This window comes from Paramacrobiotus metropolitanus, unplaced genomic scaffold (genome assembly GCF_019649055.1).
Source record: "Paramacrobiotus metropolitanus isolate TYO unplaced genomic scaffold, Prichtersi_v1.0 Parri_scaffold0000127, whole genome shotgun sequence".
NCBI classification, from domain to species: Eukaryota; Metazoa; Tardigrada; class Eutardigrada; order Parachela; family Macrobiotidae; genus Paramacrobiotus; species Paramacrobiotus metropolitanus.
The window spans coordinates 301,348-314,792 of record NW_026570347.1 but is presented as its reverse complement, the minus strand read 5'-3'; the positions used below and the strand labels follow the sequence as shown (position 1 = coordinate 314,792).

At 38.6% G+C, this 13,445-nt stretch overlaps 2 protein-coding genes across 2 annotated transcripts; both read right to left on the bottom strand.

Moving 5' to 3' along the window:
* Positions 1–5,129: 5,129 nt before the first annotated feature.
* Positions 5,130–6,550, bottom strand: LOC129598691 (uncharacterized; the record flags this gene model as incomplete). The annotated part of the gene is made up of 5 exons (XM_055496715.1): positions 5,130–5,190; positions 5,714–5,844; positions 5,931–6,085; positions 6,265–6,369; positions 6,454–6,550. Coding segments are annotated over 5 exons (549 nt in total), but the record flags the coding sequence as incomplete, so codon positions are not given.
* A 3,580-nt stretch (positions 6,551–10,130) lies between these two features.
* Positions 10,131–11,730, bottom strand: LOC129598649 (uncharacterized). Its single transcript, XM_055496648.1, has 2 exons — positions 10,875–11,730; positions 10,131–10,250 (listed from the first exon to the last, which is right to left on the bottom strand). The coding sequence occupies exon 1, from the start codon at positions 11,709–11,711 to the stop codon at positions 10,878–10,880; it is 834 nt and encodes a 277-aa protein (XP_055352623.1). The 5' UTR covers positions 11,712–11,730; the 3' UTR covers positions 10,131–10,250; positions 10,875–10,877.
* Between the last annotated feature and the right edge of the window lie 1,715 nt (positions 11,731–13,445).

Below are 13,445 nucleotides of genomic sequence, written 5' to 3'. Positions count from 1 at the left end.
ACGAGTTTTGACGTCAGTTACCGCATACATTGTGTAAATCGCCGGTTGACTTGAAAGACGTTTCTCAGCTTGATTATGAACTTTTGGCGTAATTTTAACGAATCGCGTGAGTAGTCTCATATCCAGTATGTTAAGGTAGTAGTCAGGATACTGGTCGTTTGACATAAGATAGAAACCAGGATTCCTTTTATATAGCTTTATTTTGACAGCGACTTCTGGTAATAAGTAGTTATCTAAATGAAACAATTCATGCATAATCCGTCCCAACATTTCAAACGGAGTACCTTCCTTTGTAATATTGTATCGTGCAATTAAACTTTCATTGCTCTTAAGTACTAATAAATTTGTGTGGTCCATGCTTTGTTCAGGGCGTTTGTCGTTAATCTTGTCTTTTTTCCATAAAATATTTCTCAATAAATTTTTCTTGACTCCTCTTGAGTAATTTAATAATGTATGAAAAAATCCTTTATATCCATAATTATTGTAGCTGACAACCAGCGGCGTTCCATTAAGTTCAACTTCACACCTCTCGAAGCACATATACAATAATAAATTAACTGCTGCGGCATCTCTAATTCCGTGAGTAGTAAGTAAATTAGAGTAATGTGTCTGCTGTTCACTGGTGAGCCCTTCAACCGTTTCTTCTACGCTGGGTAAGTCTGCTGTACTTTGTTCAACCGCTGAGTTTGATTGATTTTGTGCCGATGACACTACCGCATTGGCTGGTGCTTCGCTTCCGTCTAACGCCCGTTTCACAACGGCTGGTTTGGTTTTGATAGGACCTAATGGTTTTGTTGAATCTTTACTTAGTATTTGGCATCTCATATACAGAAAAATGTCCGATAAGTCTGGAAATATGATTTTCAAAGTTGATTACATGTTAAGCGCGTATTCAGGATTTTATGCCTAAACAGTCCTGTGATGGTGGAATTAAAAATTCAATAACTTCGGAATTGTTGACTACTTGATTAATAGGTAACAGCTCCGCTGTGTTACTAGCTACTATGATCGATTGTGATACTGGTGGTTTAAAAAGTTGTAATTGCTCTGGAAATCTTTCTACAGTTCTTTGCGCTTTTCCTGTTGCCATTTTCTAAACAATCGAAGCTAAGGTTCTTCCTCTTACAACTTTTTGGAACAATCCCGTGCGGAAACTTGGTTTAGTTTTTCTTCTTCGCCGACGAACAGGGCGTATTACAGTTGATTGAACAATAGTGCGCTTAACTACTCGCCGTCTGGAAGGCTTTTTCTTGTTTCGTCTCTTACGGCCAGCCGTTTTTGAAAAAATGTAAAATCTGTGGCAGCCACCGACCTCTATCAATTATTGATTCCAGTACCACATTGCAATTTATACTCGTTGTCCGTACGCAGGGTGTAGTGTGCAGTGTGACTGCTCAGCGGTTGATTTTTGATTATAATCTTCTGTTATATTGCATTACACAATCAGATCGCAATCAACTTTCTGCAGAAAAATTTATCAGATTTTTATCACGCGGTAAACTCACACAACTCAATCGCATGATAAGCGCTTGCAACAGTCAATGTCTCTATAAACTACGAGGCTCTCAGAATTACTGGTTCGAAACAATACTGTAGCATGCATGCCTCATCACACAACCGACACTACAAACAAAATGATTTAAAAAAACGCACAAACTCAACTATTTTCTGCATGATAAAATTGTTGGATAATAAAATGAAATAACTAATGCCAGTAGAAATCATAACACAGGTCAAACTAAAGAACAACACTTAATAAAACAATGATTCGTCAGAAAGTGGAGCTTTCACCTTGCGGTAATGCAGCGTTATAGTGGTTTCGCCGATCATATCATCACTCCACAACATTTTCCAATCTAATTGGATGCGAAACAGTGGGTTCGCGTTAAAAAACCAATTATGCACTGGAAAATAGGTGACTGAACGTGGTTCATAACCTTTCTGCAGGTCGGCTATTGCTGTTATTCTTAATACACTTTCCGGCGCGTTTCCAACCGGTGATGCAGCAACATTAGTCATTCCTAGCAAAACCTGTCGTAATCCACGGTTATTATCGACCAACATACGGTTCCGTATCGTCGATGTATCAATGCACATAGAAAAATTCTTGTCCGGAACAAAAGAATTCAACACGCAAACTCTGGAATTATGTACGTCTTCATCACGTGGCAATCCTAAACACACTGACAGAAGATTTCCGCGATTCAGAATTTGAAGTGCTTGAGTATCGCTTTTCCAAGTAAACTTTCCGTCCTGCAACAAAAGTTTTGGACGCGGAATGCTTGAGATTCCTGATATTACTGTATCCGTTGCTTTGCGAACTGCTGATACAAGGTCAGCTGGTGACTCAAAGTCCACTTGCGAAAGGTGAGCGTTGATGTACTGTCCGTTCACGAAAAAAGGTCAATATTCTTTGCTCAATAGGGATCTGGGTTAAATCTGCTGAGGTATAAGCTCTAATCCGCGCAACCTCCCACGGTTGTTCTTGATTGCGAATAGAAAGTGTAGGGTAGTGCTGCTTGTTTGAAAAAATTGTCGGTGTATTCTTTAGAGAGAGTGCTTCACTTCCGGGAGCCGCTGCACTGTGCATAATCACATAAAATCCATCCATCATAATCTACAATTTCAAGGGAAGAAAATTTAGACATTCGGAGATAACTTATCATAAAAGAGCATACCTAACACGAGAAAGATCTTCTTTATAAAACTGCGCGGCCCGTTCACCATCGGTAACGATAACTTTTTCCTTGTCTGCTGTTATTAGATTGTATGTTATTACTGGGCCATATATAATCCGTTGGATATGAAATAGGGTATCAGAAAAATTTCTTGTGTCACCTTTTTCAAATTTTTTCTTTTTTAATAATATCCGTACTAAATCACCAATCTTGAATGCCGGTTTTTCCAATTTAATAAAACCTTTTTCTTGTCCTTGTTTAAATAGAGTCGATTGATTTTTAAGCGTTACATTAGCTGGTTTTTCTTTTATCTTAGAAGGGATGCAGCTTTTGCATTTCGACTAAGTCTGCATGCCAAACATTATCAACACCGATACAAAAGTTTTTAAGCTTATTAAATTTAATTCTTAAAGGTTTGTGTAAAGTATACGTAGATTGTTGAGATAGAAAATCTTTCACATCCTTATGTGTGATTTTTACACGTTTTGCTGCTTCCTCCTCTTTAGCTACAGTGTACAGCGTAGAAGCTCCAGATAGATAAGCCGGTGAATTAACATCAGTATAAATTTGCTTTAATAAGTTCAACTTTCTACGGTGCTCTGAAACCGACATTGTATTAACTTTTTCGTACCTTATTCAACGTGAATTCTTTCCAAATCTTTTCCGCTTCCGCTTAATATCGTAATCTAATTTATTTTGTCAAAATTACGAAGTAAATGCGGTTGAAATTGCGAACAAATTTCGTCAGCTAAACACAAGTGGCGTTGTTAGTACATTGCATCGATGCATTTTTATCATGAACTGTGAGCGAGGTAGTAGATTTAAGATAACTTAACTTCTCGCTTTCTCACGAGAGGGCGGGTTTGCGATGCTTATCAGCTAGCCATTTAATACAAAAATTAGAACCATTGAAACAACATCTGAAATGGTGCGGAAACATTTCTATGTTATCGTTAACATTGTCACTAAGATACTAGGTTTCAGTGTTTGCTATAAAACTTTGACCAAAAATAAAAACGAGCCGTTAATCTGCAAACACCGCGCTGGGATTTCTACTGAGGATATTTTCTCCGAAGGTGTTGGTCGTTCGATTGTTACTGCCAGGCAAGACGCAGCTAAAAAACTTTTGTCTATTTTATTGAGAAACTACCACTCACGACTTTTAAATTCACTTGATGAGCCCTCTTAAGACGTTTCGATTCCTTACCACAGGCTTCTCGAAAATATCGCTATTGTTTTAAATTTTGATATTGAATATCACCATCGCTCTCGTAGCGGTTCCGGGAACACCACAGTCTATACTTGTGAAGTAAGCATTCCTAATCAAAATTGCACGCTGCCGGAAGCGGATCAGGCACTATCGTAGCCAAGCAATCTGCAGCTCGACGTTTGACTTGCGTTGTTCTTAAGGAAAACTATACGATATTTTTGGAAATTTTGGACACACCGCCAGTCATTGTTACATAAGAATGGGAAAACGCACTTTCGGGGATATAGAGCGTCTGCAATCCAATCCGACATTGACTGAGCTGCATCCACCACTTTCTATTATTCTTGTAAGTTTTGAAAAAGTGTATTGAGACATGTATCTACGAGACTTACTTTTGTCACGCTTATTATTCAATAAACAATTTTATTTTTTTATAGCCTCTTCCGGTACCGATATTGCTGTACTGTAGCTCATCGGCAATTGCCAAAACTCGTGTAATCAACTTTTATCATTATCGAAATATAATGGAGCATCCGCTGATTCCTCTCGAGAGCTACTTCAGACTTGCTCTGAAAACATTCACAGTGACGCGTGAAGGAATTGCTGCAGACCCAATCGCTGGACACGTTGTAGATCCTTATTGTAGATATACATCACTGGAAATTTTTGGTCATTTTAATGTGCGGCATATTAATCAGGTTTTCAAAAATTATTTTAAACATTTTGTCCAGGGTTTAAAATGTATGAGCTGCTGTACGTTGATAAGTCGAAAACGTAGACGATTATGTTTCCATTGTCTAGCTTGCAACGGAAATGAATTTGTTATTAAGAGCCAGGGAACTTAGCGCACATTTATATAATGCTAGCATTTATTACCACTTTTTTAGTGTTCTTTCTGCACTTCAATGTAAACGGTGATCAGATTTACCGTGTGACTTCAGCGATTTAATAAACGATGTGAGTTATGTATGTACTACCATGCTGCTTTTGTTCTTCGAAAAAGTTGACTACGGGCTGTCATGCTACTTATTTGCAGAATTTTTCCATGGCATGTTCCGAGACAAGATGAATTCACGCGAGCGTAAATTATTAGAAGATAAATCCCTAAAACTAAATTTACATATCATGCTTGTAAATACAAAACTCATCGGAAGATAAAAACATTGAAAATTTCATTATTAAAAACACGCTGTGCATAATCTTCTGACAAGACAATCATAAATTTCCGTCCGTATCAGAATTCACAGGGCTCCAGTCACAACAGGTCCGTTTGGTTGAGGCATTTCTTTTGCGTCCGCAAACCTAAAAATTAAAAAATGTGCAAGCGTCTTAGAAAATTGTGCAAATAGAAATCGACTTATTACAACAAAAACGAAATATTCGATGATTCTCAGGTTATGCAAAATATCAACAATTTTACCATGGGCTGTAGCTTGGTGGGATTGCAACCAGTGTAGGGTGCTAAAAGGTCTGGTTGAATAGCACAAGTTGCATAGGTATTTGTTTTTATGACTTCCCCTTATGTGAGCGTTAAGTGCAGTCTTTGATTTGTAAACATTTGAACATTCTGAGTATGGGCAGGAAAACATAATGTCGGAATCAGATAATCCTAAACTGACAGTTTTTTGGATGGAGGTACGAAGGGGAATTTCCGATGACATAGACTGAAGTGCAATGACGCATTGGAGGTCATCAAACCAAATGTGTCGGAAATGCTGGTTTAAATAAGCAATCAAAGATAAAAACATCCGTTTGTCCAATTACGCTAGGAAATGTTTTGATAAATGCGTCAGAAGATTTCAGTAACTTTCCATATTTTTTATACTGACGGACAGGAAAACGACGACCATTGACCAGTTGTGCGGCAGCAGAGGATCGAGCTGATAATCGTTCTCTTAAAAGACGCATCCAAGAAAATAAAACCTTGGAATTTCCGTCTTGCCGCAGCTTTGAGCACTAGGTTAAAAAAGATTATAAGTTAGAAAAATGTGACCACTTATTCACCTTTAAGGATGAGCGTCTTGTAAAAGTTCAACTTTTACCTTTTCACGCATCAGTATAGCCGTGTCTACTACAGAGAGCCATCTTTCATCGACAAAATTTCGCGCTTGGCTTACTGTCCCACCGAGATTAACTACCGAGTGAAGGACGCCAGGGCCGAGATACATTACAGTGCCTGGCTCTTGAACAAAGCATACTGGAGTAAGACCAAAGTTTTTCCGGAGAGCCGGCGTAGTTGCCAATCTTTTAAAGAAAAATTCATGGCCACAGGACTGCTTTTGTCTATAATGCAGTGGCTTGACCTTTCTAGTCAAATGATGTAATCATGTAAAAAAGTGTTGACTTATGCAAAAGTTCTCGTTTTGAGCACTGTACCTGAGGGATAATCTGGATCGGAGCAACCGAACAAACTAGCGTACATTCTTACAACCTTCTCGATTTGTAGTACAGGAAAAACAGTCCAGATTTTCACTCCTGGGCCTGCAGAAAAAAATTTTTCTATTTTTTGCTTATTAACCCTAATTTTTTTTCATCCAAGAAAAAATCTAAAATCGTCTTACCTACCGAAATTTACGCTAATGCTGTTAAACAGGCAGTCTTCGAAATGATCAGCAACCGATGTGAGAGACTCGCCAATTAATAGCCATGGACGAGAAAGACCGGCCCCAGATATGTAATCTGCAAAAATTTCCTCGAGCTTTGTATTACACAAATTGATATTAATTAGTCCCGGAAGCATATCCTCGTCGGTGAATATCGAGGACGATAAGGAAATATCCAGAGCTTGAGCATAAATAACGTCCTTCGCAACGGCGGCTTCAATTACGTTCAGCGACTCTGTTTCTGGATTATTTCGAACAGCCCTAATGTGGTATATTTCGTTCGACCTACAAAACGATGGCATTACACGACGTTGATACAGTTATTACTTTTTCACTGCAACACAATACATTTCGCAATCAATTTCTTAGATTTTGCCAATTTTTAATGACGTTAGAATATTTTTTCTCCAACGTCCTTATTTAATTTAATCAAAACAAATCATAAAGAGTTGATTACTAGGTAATTATGCATACGTTAATTATGTTGGCGTTTGTTGTGCATAAATTGAAAAAGCGTAACTTGAATACGCTTGAGATGATTATTCTTGAGAATATACTAGTTGCTTATGTTTTTAATTCCCGCTTTCACACAGTTCATTTTTGGAACCTATCTATAATATAACAATAATATTAACGATCTATAATAAACGAAGTACTTATCTGTCCATACGTTAGTTTAAGAAATTGCGTGGCCATCTTATGAATTGGTCTGGTTTTTGTCTGTTTTGATCCTTCTCCAATAACAGTCCAAAAGCTGTTTCTAGTAACTGGACTCGTACGTTGCGATTCTTGCAACTGGCAAGGGTAGTTAATTTTTCCAATAATACCATCTGGTTCCAAAGCGGACGCAACACCGGAATCGACAAAGTAGCGCTCATAGTAATCCTCTACCGCAGCTGAAATCAATCTGAAAATATTTGAAACTATATAAAATTTTGCTTGGATAATAAATTTATCAAGCATACTGTTTAACTGTATTAATTTAGCTATGAATAATCTAAATATTTATTTTGCCGGGTGGTTTACCTTGTAGCAACCGACGGTGTCCAAAAAATTTTTGCATACCCTAGTGTCAAAGCTAAAGACCCGAAACAACCCTGATGGCGTTGATGGAATACATCACAAGATATATTAACCACTGGTCCTTTTTCCAAAAACCTAAAACCGGTACTAATCATTTTATAAAATTTATACACTGCTTTAGTGTTACCCATAATTCGACATTTTAGTGTACTCCGGCAAGAAAACTGCAATAATAAAACTAATATTAACAATCGAACCACTACATTTGCAACTAAAATAATTCGAAAAAGAATTGATTATTCGTAGTAAATTACGAATAACTGATTGAAAAACATACAGGTACCTGATTTATCGTTGTTCACGACTGTTGATCGTACATCAGTGTTCATTCCTCATACTTCCTTTCTCATTTCTCATTGCTTGACTCATTTCTAATATGTCATTCCTCATTCCTCATTGCTCGTACCTCATTTCTCGTACTTCATACCTCATTTCTCATTTCTCATTTCTCATTGCTTGTCTCATTCCTGATACCTCATTTCTCATTCCTCATTTCTCATTGCTTAACTCACTTCTAATATATCACTTCTCATTCCTCATTCCACATTGCTCGTACCTCATTTCTCATTCCTTGTACCTCATTTCTCATTCCTCATTTTTCGTTTTCAATTTCTCGTATCTAGTTTCATTTCTAAATCCTCATTTCTCATTTTCAATTTCTCGTTTCTTTATGTCTCATTTCTTCTTATTTTTTATTTTCTCGTAATGTGTTCTCAGTTACTTGAAAAACTTTACGTAAGATGATTACGTTCCTGTCCTCCTGTAGAAATCGTATCTTAACATTTCCATTGATGAGCTATGTTCTTTTTTCAGTTAAGTATTGTTACCGTTAATGCTCACCAATTCTCACATATTTCAGCAACAAACGGAGTCAAATGTTATGATGTTAAATATTCTTACCGTTAACATACACCGATTCTCACATGTATCAGCAACAAACGAAGCCAAATGTTACTACTAAATACTTAAGTGCGAATAGAAACTTGATTAATTATTTATTACGTACTTCAAATCAGTGTGCGATATAAAATCCCATTGCATTTGTATAACCGCAGATATTCACTGTCATTATTAGAACTACACAAAAACACTGTAGTAGAGCGGCACGTGTAACTTCCATACACAGAACTTCATCTTATTTGGTAAAGTATGTGTGCAATATTGATTTCATTTTTGATATTTAATGTATTTCCCAAAAGCCCAGAATGCCAACCGCGATGTTAAAGATAGAGCGGCTGTCTGAGGCAAAGTGCAAACTGTTATCGGTCACGTAAGTGTGCGGATGATCGGCTTGGTACAACCATTTGAAGAATTTTTGTGGAGGCAAATAAACTGTTCACTGTACATGAAAACTTTTTACTGTATAAGCTTGTAAGTCTCGCGCAGCATGCGGATTTGTGAGTGCATTATAACCGTAACAAAATCTACGTAAAATTAAAGCTAGAAAAAAGTAAAATTAATTATTGAGAATATCACGAAACATTCGAACAACATCGGTCATAATGACACATGCTTTATATTTCGCCCAATTTTCAGATTTTGTAATATTTTGCTTTATTTTAAGTTTTGACATTTTGAAATAACGTAGCATACTTATACGTATTGTGCTTGCTCCTACTGTGGTAGTACGCGTACGTATATACGTAGATACCGTACATATACAGAGTAGCTCCTTAACGTATTGATAAATTTTATTTTTAATTTCCAATCAATTTTCACTTGTACGTATACAAGTATACCTACTTACTTAGTAGCGAGTTATTTTATCCGTAATAGTAAAGTGATACCGCACAAACATAGTAGTACTTACTACACAGCCCAACTGATGCCCACAAATAACAAAGCAAAAACAGTACAAAATTCCCGAAAAAACTTCATACAGGATAAATGCATAACATTGCTAAATGTACCGTATAAGACTGGTTGTACTGCAACTAGATTCACTTCGAATTTTCGGCGCACAACAACTTTAACGCATAATAAACGAAACCCGCAATAATATCATGAGAAAAAAAACGCGCACATGATATGAAACCGAGCAAGTGATGAATTACAGTGGTTCAGTACGTTTTCCTAACATGATCTCCAGATTCGTAGCCACCGCTCTTAGGTAATCCGCACCGTCCATTTGGCCGTAGCTGGAAGCGATATTTTTAAGTCGCTTGGTGACCTCAACATATTTTTTCTTCTGCCTCGGTTCAGCACCTGGCATTCGCAACGCAACCTCTGTTTGCTGGTGGGTGATTTCGCTTGCCAAAAGGTCATGAAAAGTATAGATGCCGGGATGGTCTCTGTTCACTACATCCGAAAAAGCGTGGTGCCACGCTTCAAGCCGATTCGTTGTGCGATGAATATCGTTTTCCAGCCGATCCCAGCAATTCCAGAATTCAACTGGGAATAACGGTTTGGTGATAATGCACTTGTTTGTTGAAATCACGAATGCGGTGTGGCCGATGTAGGTTGTTCGCAAATAATCAATAAAAGCGTCGCCATGCTTGAACGGAAAATCCGGTATTTTTAGCAGATCCGCGAGCACACGCTGAACATCTTTGACTGGGACAAATGCCAGTGCGAGAAGCATGCGACAACACAAGCTGAATTCTGGATCAGTGGCATATGCAGGCCCCAGATTGACGGGTTTTCGGTAAACGCTTTGCCCAAAATGAAAATTGCAACCTAAACCATAACCGGGTTAAAGTATTCGTTAAATTCATTTAACATAAATTAAAAATGGCTAAAACTGACGTTTTTGATTTATTGATCAATTTTTATAAATTGTTGATAATTGAGACCTTATTGTTTTATAACTACAAAACGCTATATTACTATAAACTGTTGCAATGCAACTAAAGTTCTAAATTTTTTTACACGTTATATTTAATATTAATCAATATATTATTAAAAATTTTTTTTAATATAATGACGCACTTAAATCGGAAAAATTAACGACAAAATTTGTTTAAACAGAAACATTTTCGCATCAAAATATGATTATTCGGTAATTAAAATTTGATTAAAACCTTTACAAAAATTTAATAAAATTTAACAAATTTCCACAGCTTTTTCATATTTTGTTATTATGTATTGTAATGTTTTTTTTAGCCATCATACCTTACAATAATTCGAGGTTCAGTGCAGTTCATTAGAAATCTATTCAAAAAATATTCTATTTAGGCTTAAAATTAATGAGACTTTTTTAGATAAAAACATGATTTAAGATTATGATTTTTACCATTTATTCACTTATTTTAAATTATTTTTTAAAGTGTGCTAGTTTTTTATTCTTGTTTTTTTCTGTACCTCTTAATTTTGACACCGGAAAACAGCTCGAAATGCGATAATTGAGGACTGCTCGAAATCCATGAGCATATATTCCGGCCCAATCGCACCCGGTCGCCTTTTTCCCAGCAGCAGATCATGAATGATGATGAAAAATCGGCGGTATGTTAGCTCGCATTTATTAGGAAGCAATCCGTATATGAGAGGTGTTGCCGCTCCACATACATTCGCGTGGACAGTGTACAGCTGTGAGAAGATGGGCGGGCTCACGCTGAAAGTTCCGTCACTGAGCCCAACAGCTGCGTTTGCAAGGTGATCAATACATTTAGGGTCTCCGAATACAATGATTCTGTGCTGATCTTCCCGTCCGGTATCAGCAATAAGAATCGACTCCCCACGCGTATTTTCTTTCAGAAAGTAGCCTCCATCAATATCTGCGAGAGTGTTGACACGTGTCGCGGGAATACCAGCCGCCTTCCTTTGACGTACAACGGTCTGCGCAAGGGCATCGTATGATGTCATTTTAACGGCCACGGTAAGCGGAATATCGGCGCGAATTTCGTCAATTATCTGCCGTGGTCTTTCCAGTGTTGTCGCTGCACGGGCTTTCAGAACCTGCCTTGCCGACTTTGCTCTGACCTTTACAACGTCCGGAGCGTGGGAGTGTTGGTCGCGTTCGGTGGCTTTTCCATTAACATAAAGCAGGCGAGCATTACACTGGTCCTTCTCTCTACAACGCCAGTTTTGACACTGCTCCGTTCTCACATCTCCCCGTTTCCACGATTCAATATACTCATATCCATTGTAAATCAACACTTTTCCCTTGCGGTTAGTCTGAGAAAACGTTACTTCGCCCATTATTTTCGCTAGCACTAATAAGTCGCTTAGTTGTACAAAAACAGCAAAGTTGATTTTAACTTTATCCGTATTAAAAAATGAAACAGAAGTCCAACTGCCGAGTGAATTCGAATTGCGAATATGGCAGTCAATGAGAGCATAAGTACAGTACACTGATATACCAAAATCGAACTCATCGGAGCCGCCCGTGCGCAATTATTACAGCTAGGTTTGTTATCCCGCTCATTTCGAACTGCACGAAAGTTGTGTAGTACCCGTAGGCTTCTAGCGGTATTATTGCGGGTGGTAGGACAAATGACAATTGTGTTAAAAGTACAGTAATTTGTGGTATTGTAGTGATTGTACTGTACTTAGGTAATTACTAAAAATCAGTATGGTCGCGTAATAATTCTAATCATAAATACCGATGTATGAATACTGCCATACGTATTTAATATCTAAGACAGTTGCATTAACGTAGTGGTGTTGCTGTAACGTCAACTGCAAAATGTCCTCTCAGTGTTAGCCGAAATGAATGGCAGCCGAAATGAATGACAGCCGAAATGAATGGTGGCCGAAATGAATGGACACGAGCCATTCTGCATCTGGAGTCTGCAGAGGAACTCCGATTCGTTCGCGGGTCAGCTGTGTTTGCATATTGTGACGGCGTCGTTCCGTTTAGTACGCATACTCCGCTTCTTTTCCTTACTCCGTTCCGAGAATTTCAGCCCTGGAGTATTCTGTTCCTGAACGACTTTGTCCAATTCCGACTTCTGGTAAAAGGAATGGAAACTCAGCACCATCTTTTTCAGGGCAGTTTCCGTTACGTCATCGACGTTCCGCAGATTCAAAGCTCTCTGCAGTCGCTCCGCTTGCGTCGTAATGGTGCCATATCCAAAATGAATACCCAACATAGATGGGTGTTGTGAAATGCGCGGATTCGTGTGTTCGTCACACGAATCATCCTTCTACATCGTAGGAGGTTGCAATTTCGGATCCATAAAAACGTTCGGCGCTGATGAGAACTTTTCAAGATCGCTTTGTTGGCGATCTGCTCGTTATAGACGACGGGTTCTCGGGTTCGTCCCCATCTACGGAATGTAGCTGTGACATCCTGGATGACTGGCTCCGTTTCGGTGATGCGTTTCATCAGCGCCGGCATATTCTCCACTCGTTTGTCGATGGATGGGTGTCGTGGGGCTGCGGGTTCCTGCGTAGATTTCGCGAACTGAGCCAAATTAAAAATCGGCAGCGTACCTGCTTTCGGCTTTTCAGTTGGCTGTGATGGTGGGCGTTCAATATCCCTCCAGCGCTCTTCCGTCCGTCGAATTCGCATGTGCGTTTCCACGATGACTCGTTCGCGGAAGTTCTCGTTGTTGTGCGGACTCTCCCAATACTCTGGACGAATAAACTCCAGGTAAGCCGTCACGTTCCCAAAGATGGCTTCATAGAAGAGTTCTGCCACTTTCTGCGGTTCCGTCAATCCGGACAACAAATGTCGTACGCATGGTCGTTCGCCATTCTTCTGGCATCGTTCGCAGTTTTCGTGGAACTTTTCAATCTTATACGCCATTTTACCAGTAAAGAAAACATATTCAAAAATATTCACTGTCTGCCGGCTATGCAGATGAAGGACTGATTTTCATGCGGATTTTGCCGTTCGCCAAACACGTGCGTCTCGGTCATTCATGAAATTCGTGGGCGTGGTAGACAGCTGCAGGCTGTTCGTCAGCCAATCATAGCGTTTCCTCTGTA

Bases quoted from the DNA above. Each gene is read 5' to 3' on its own strand.
- LOC129598649 (XM_055496648.1), bottom strand. From the start codon at position 11,711: ATGGGCGAAGTAACGTTTTCTCAGACTAACCGCAAGGGAAAAGTGTTG.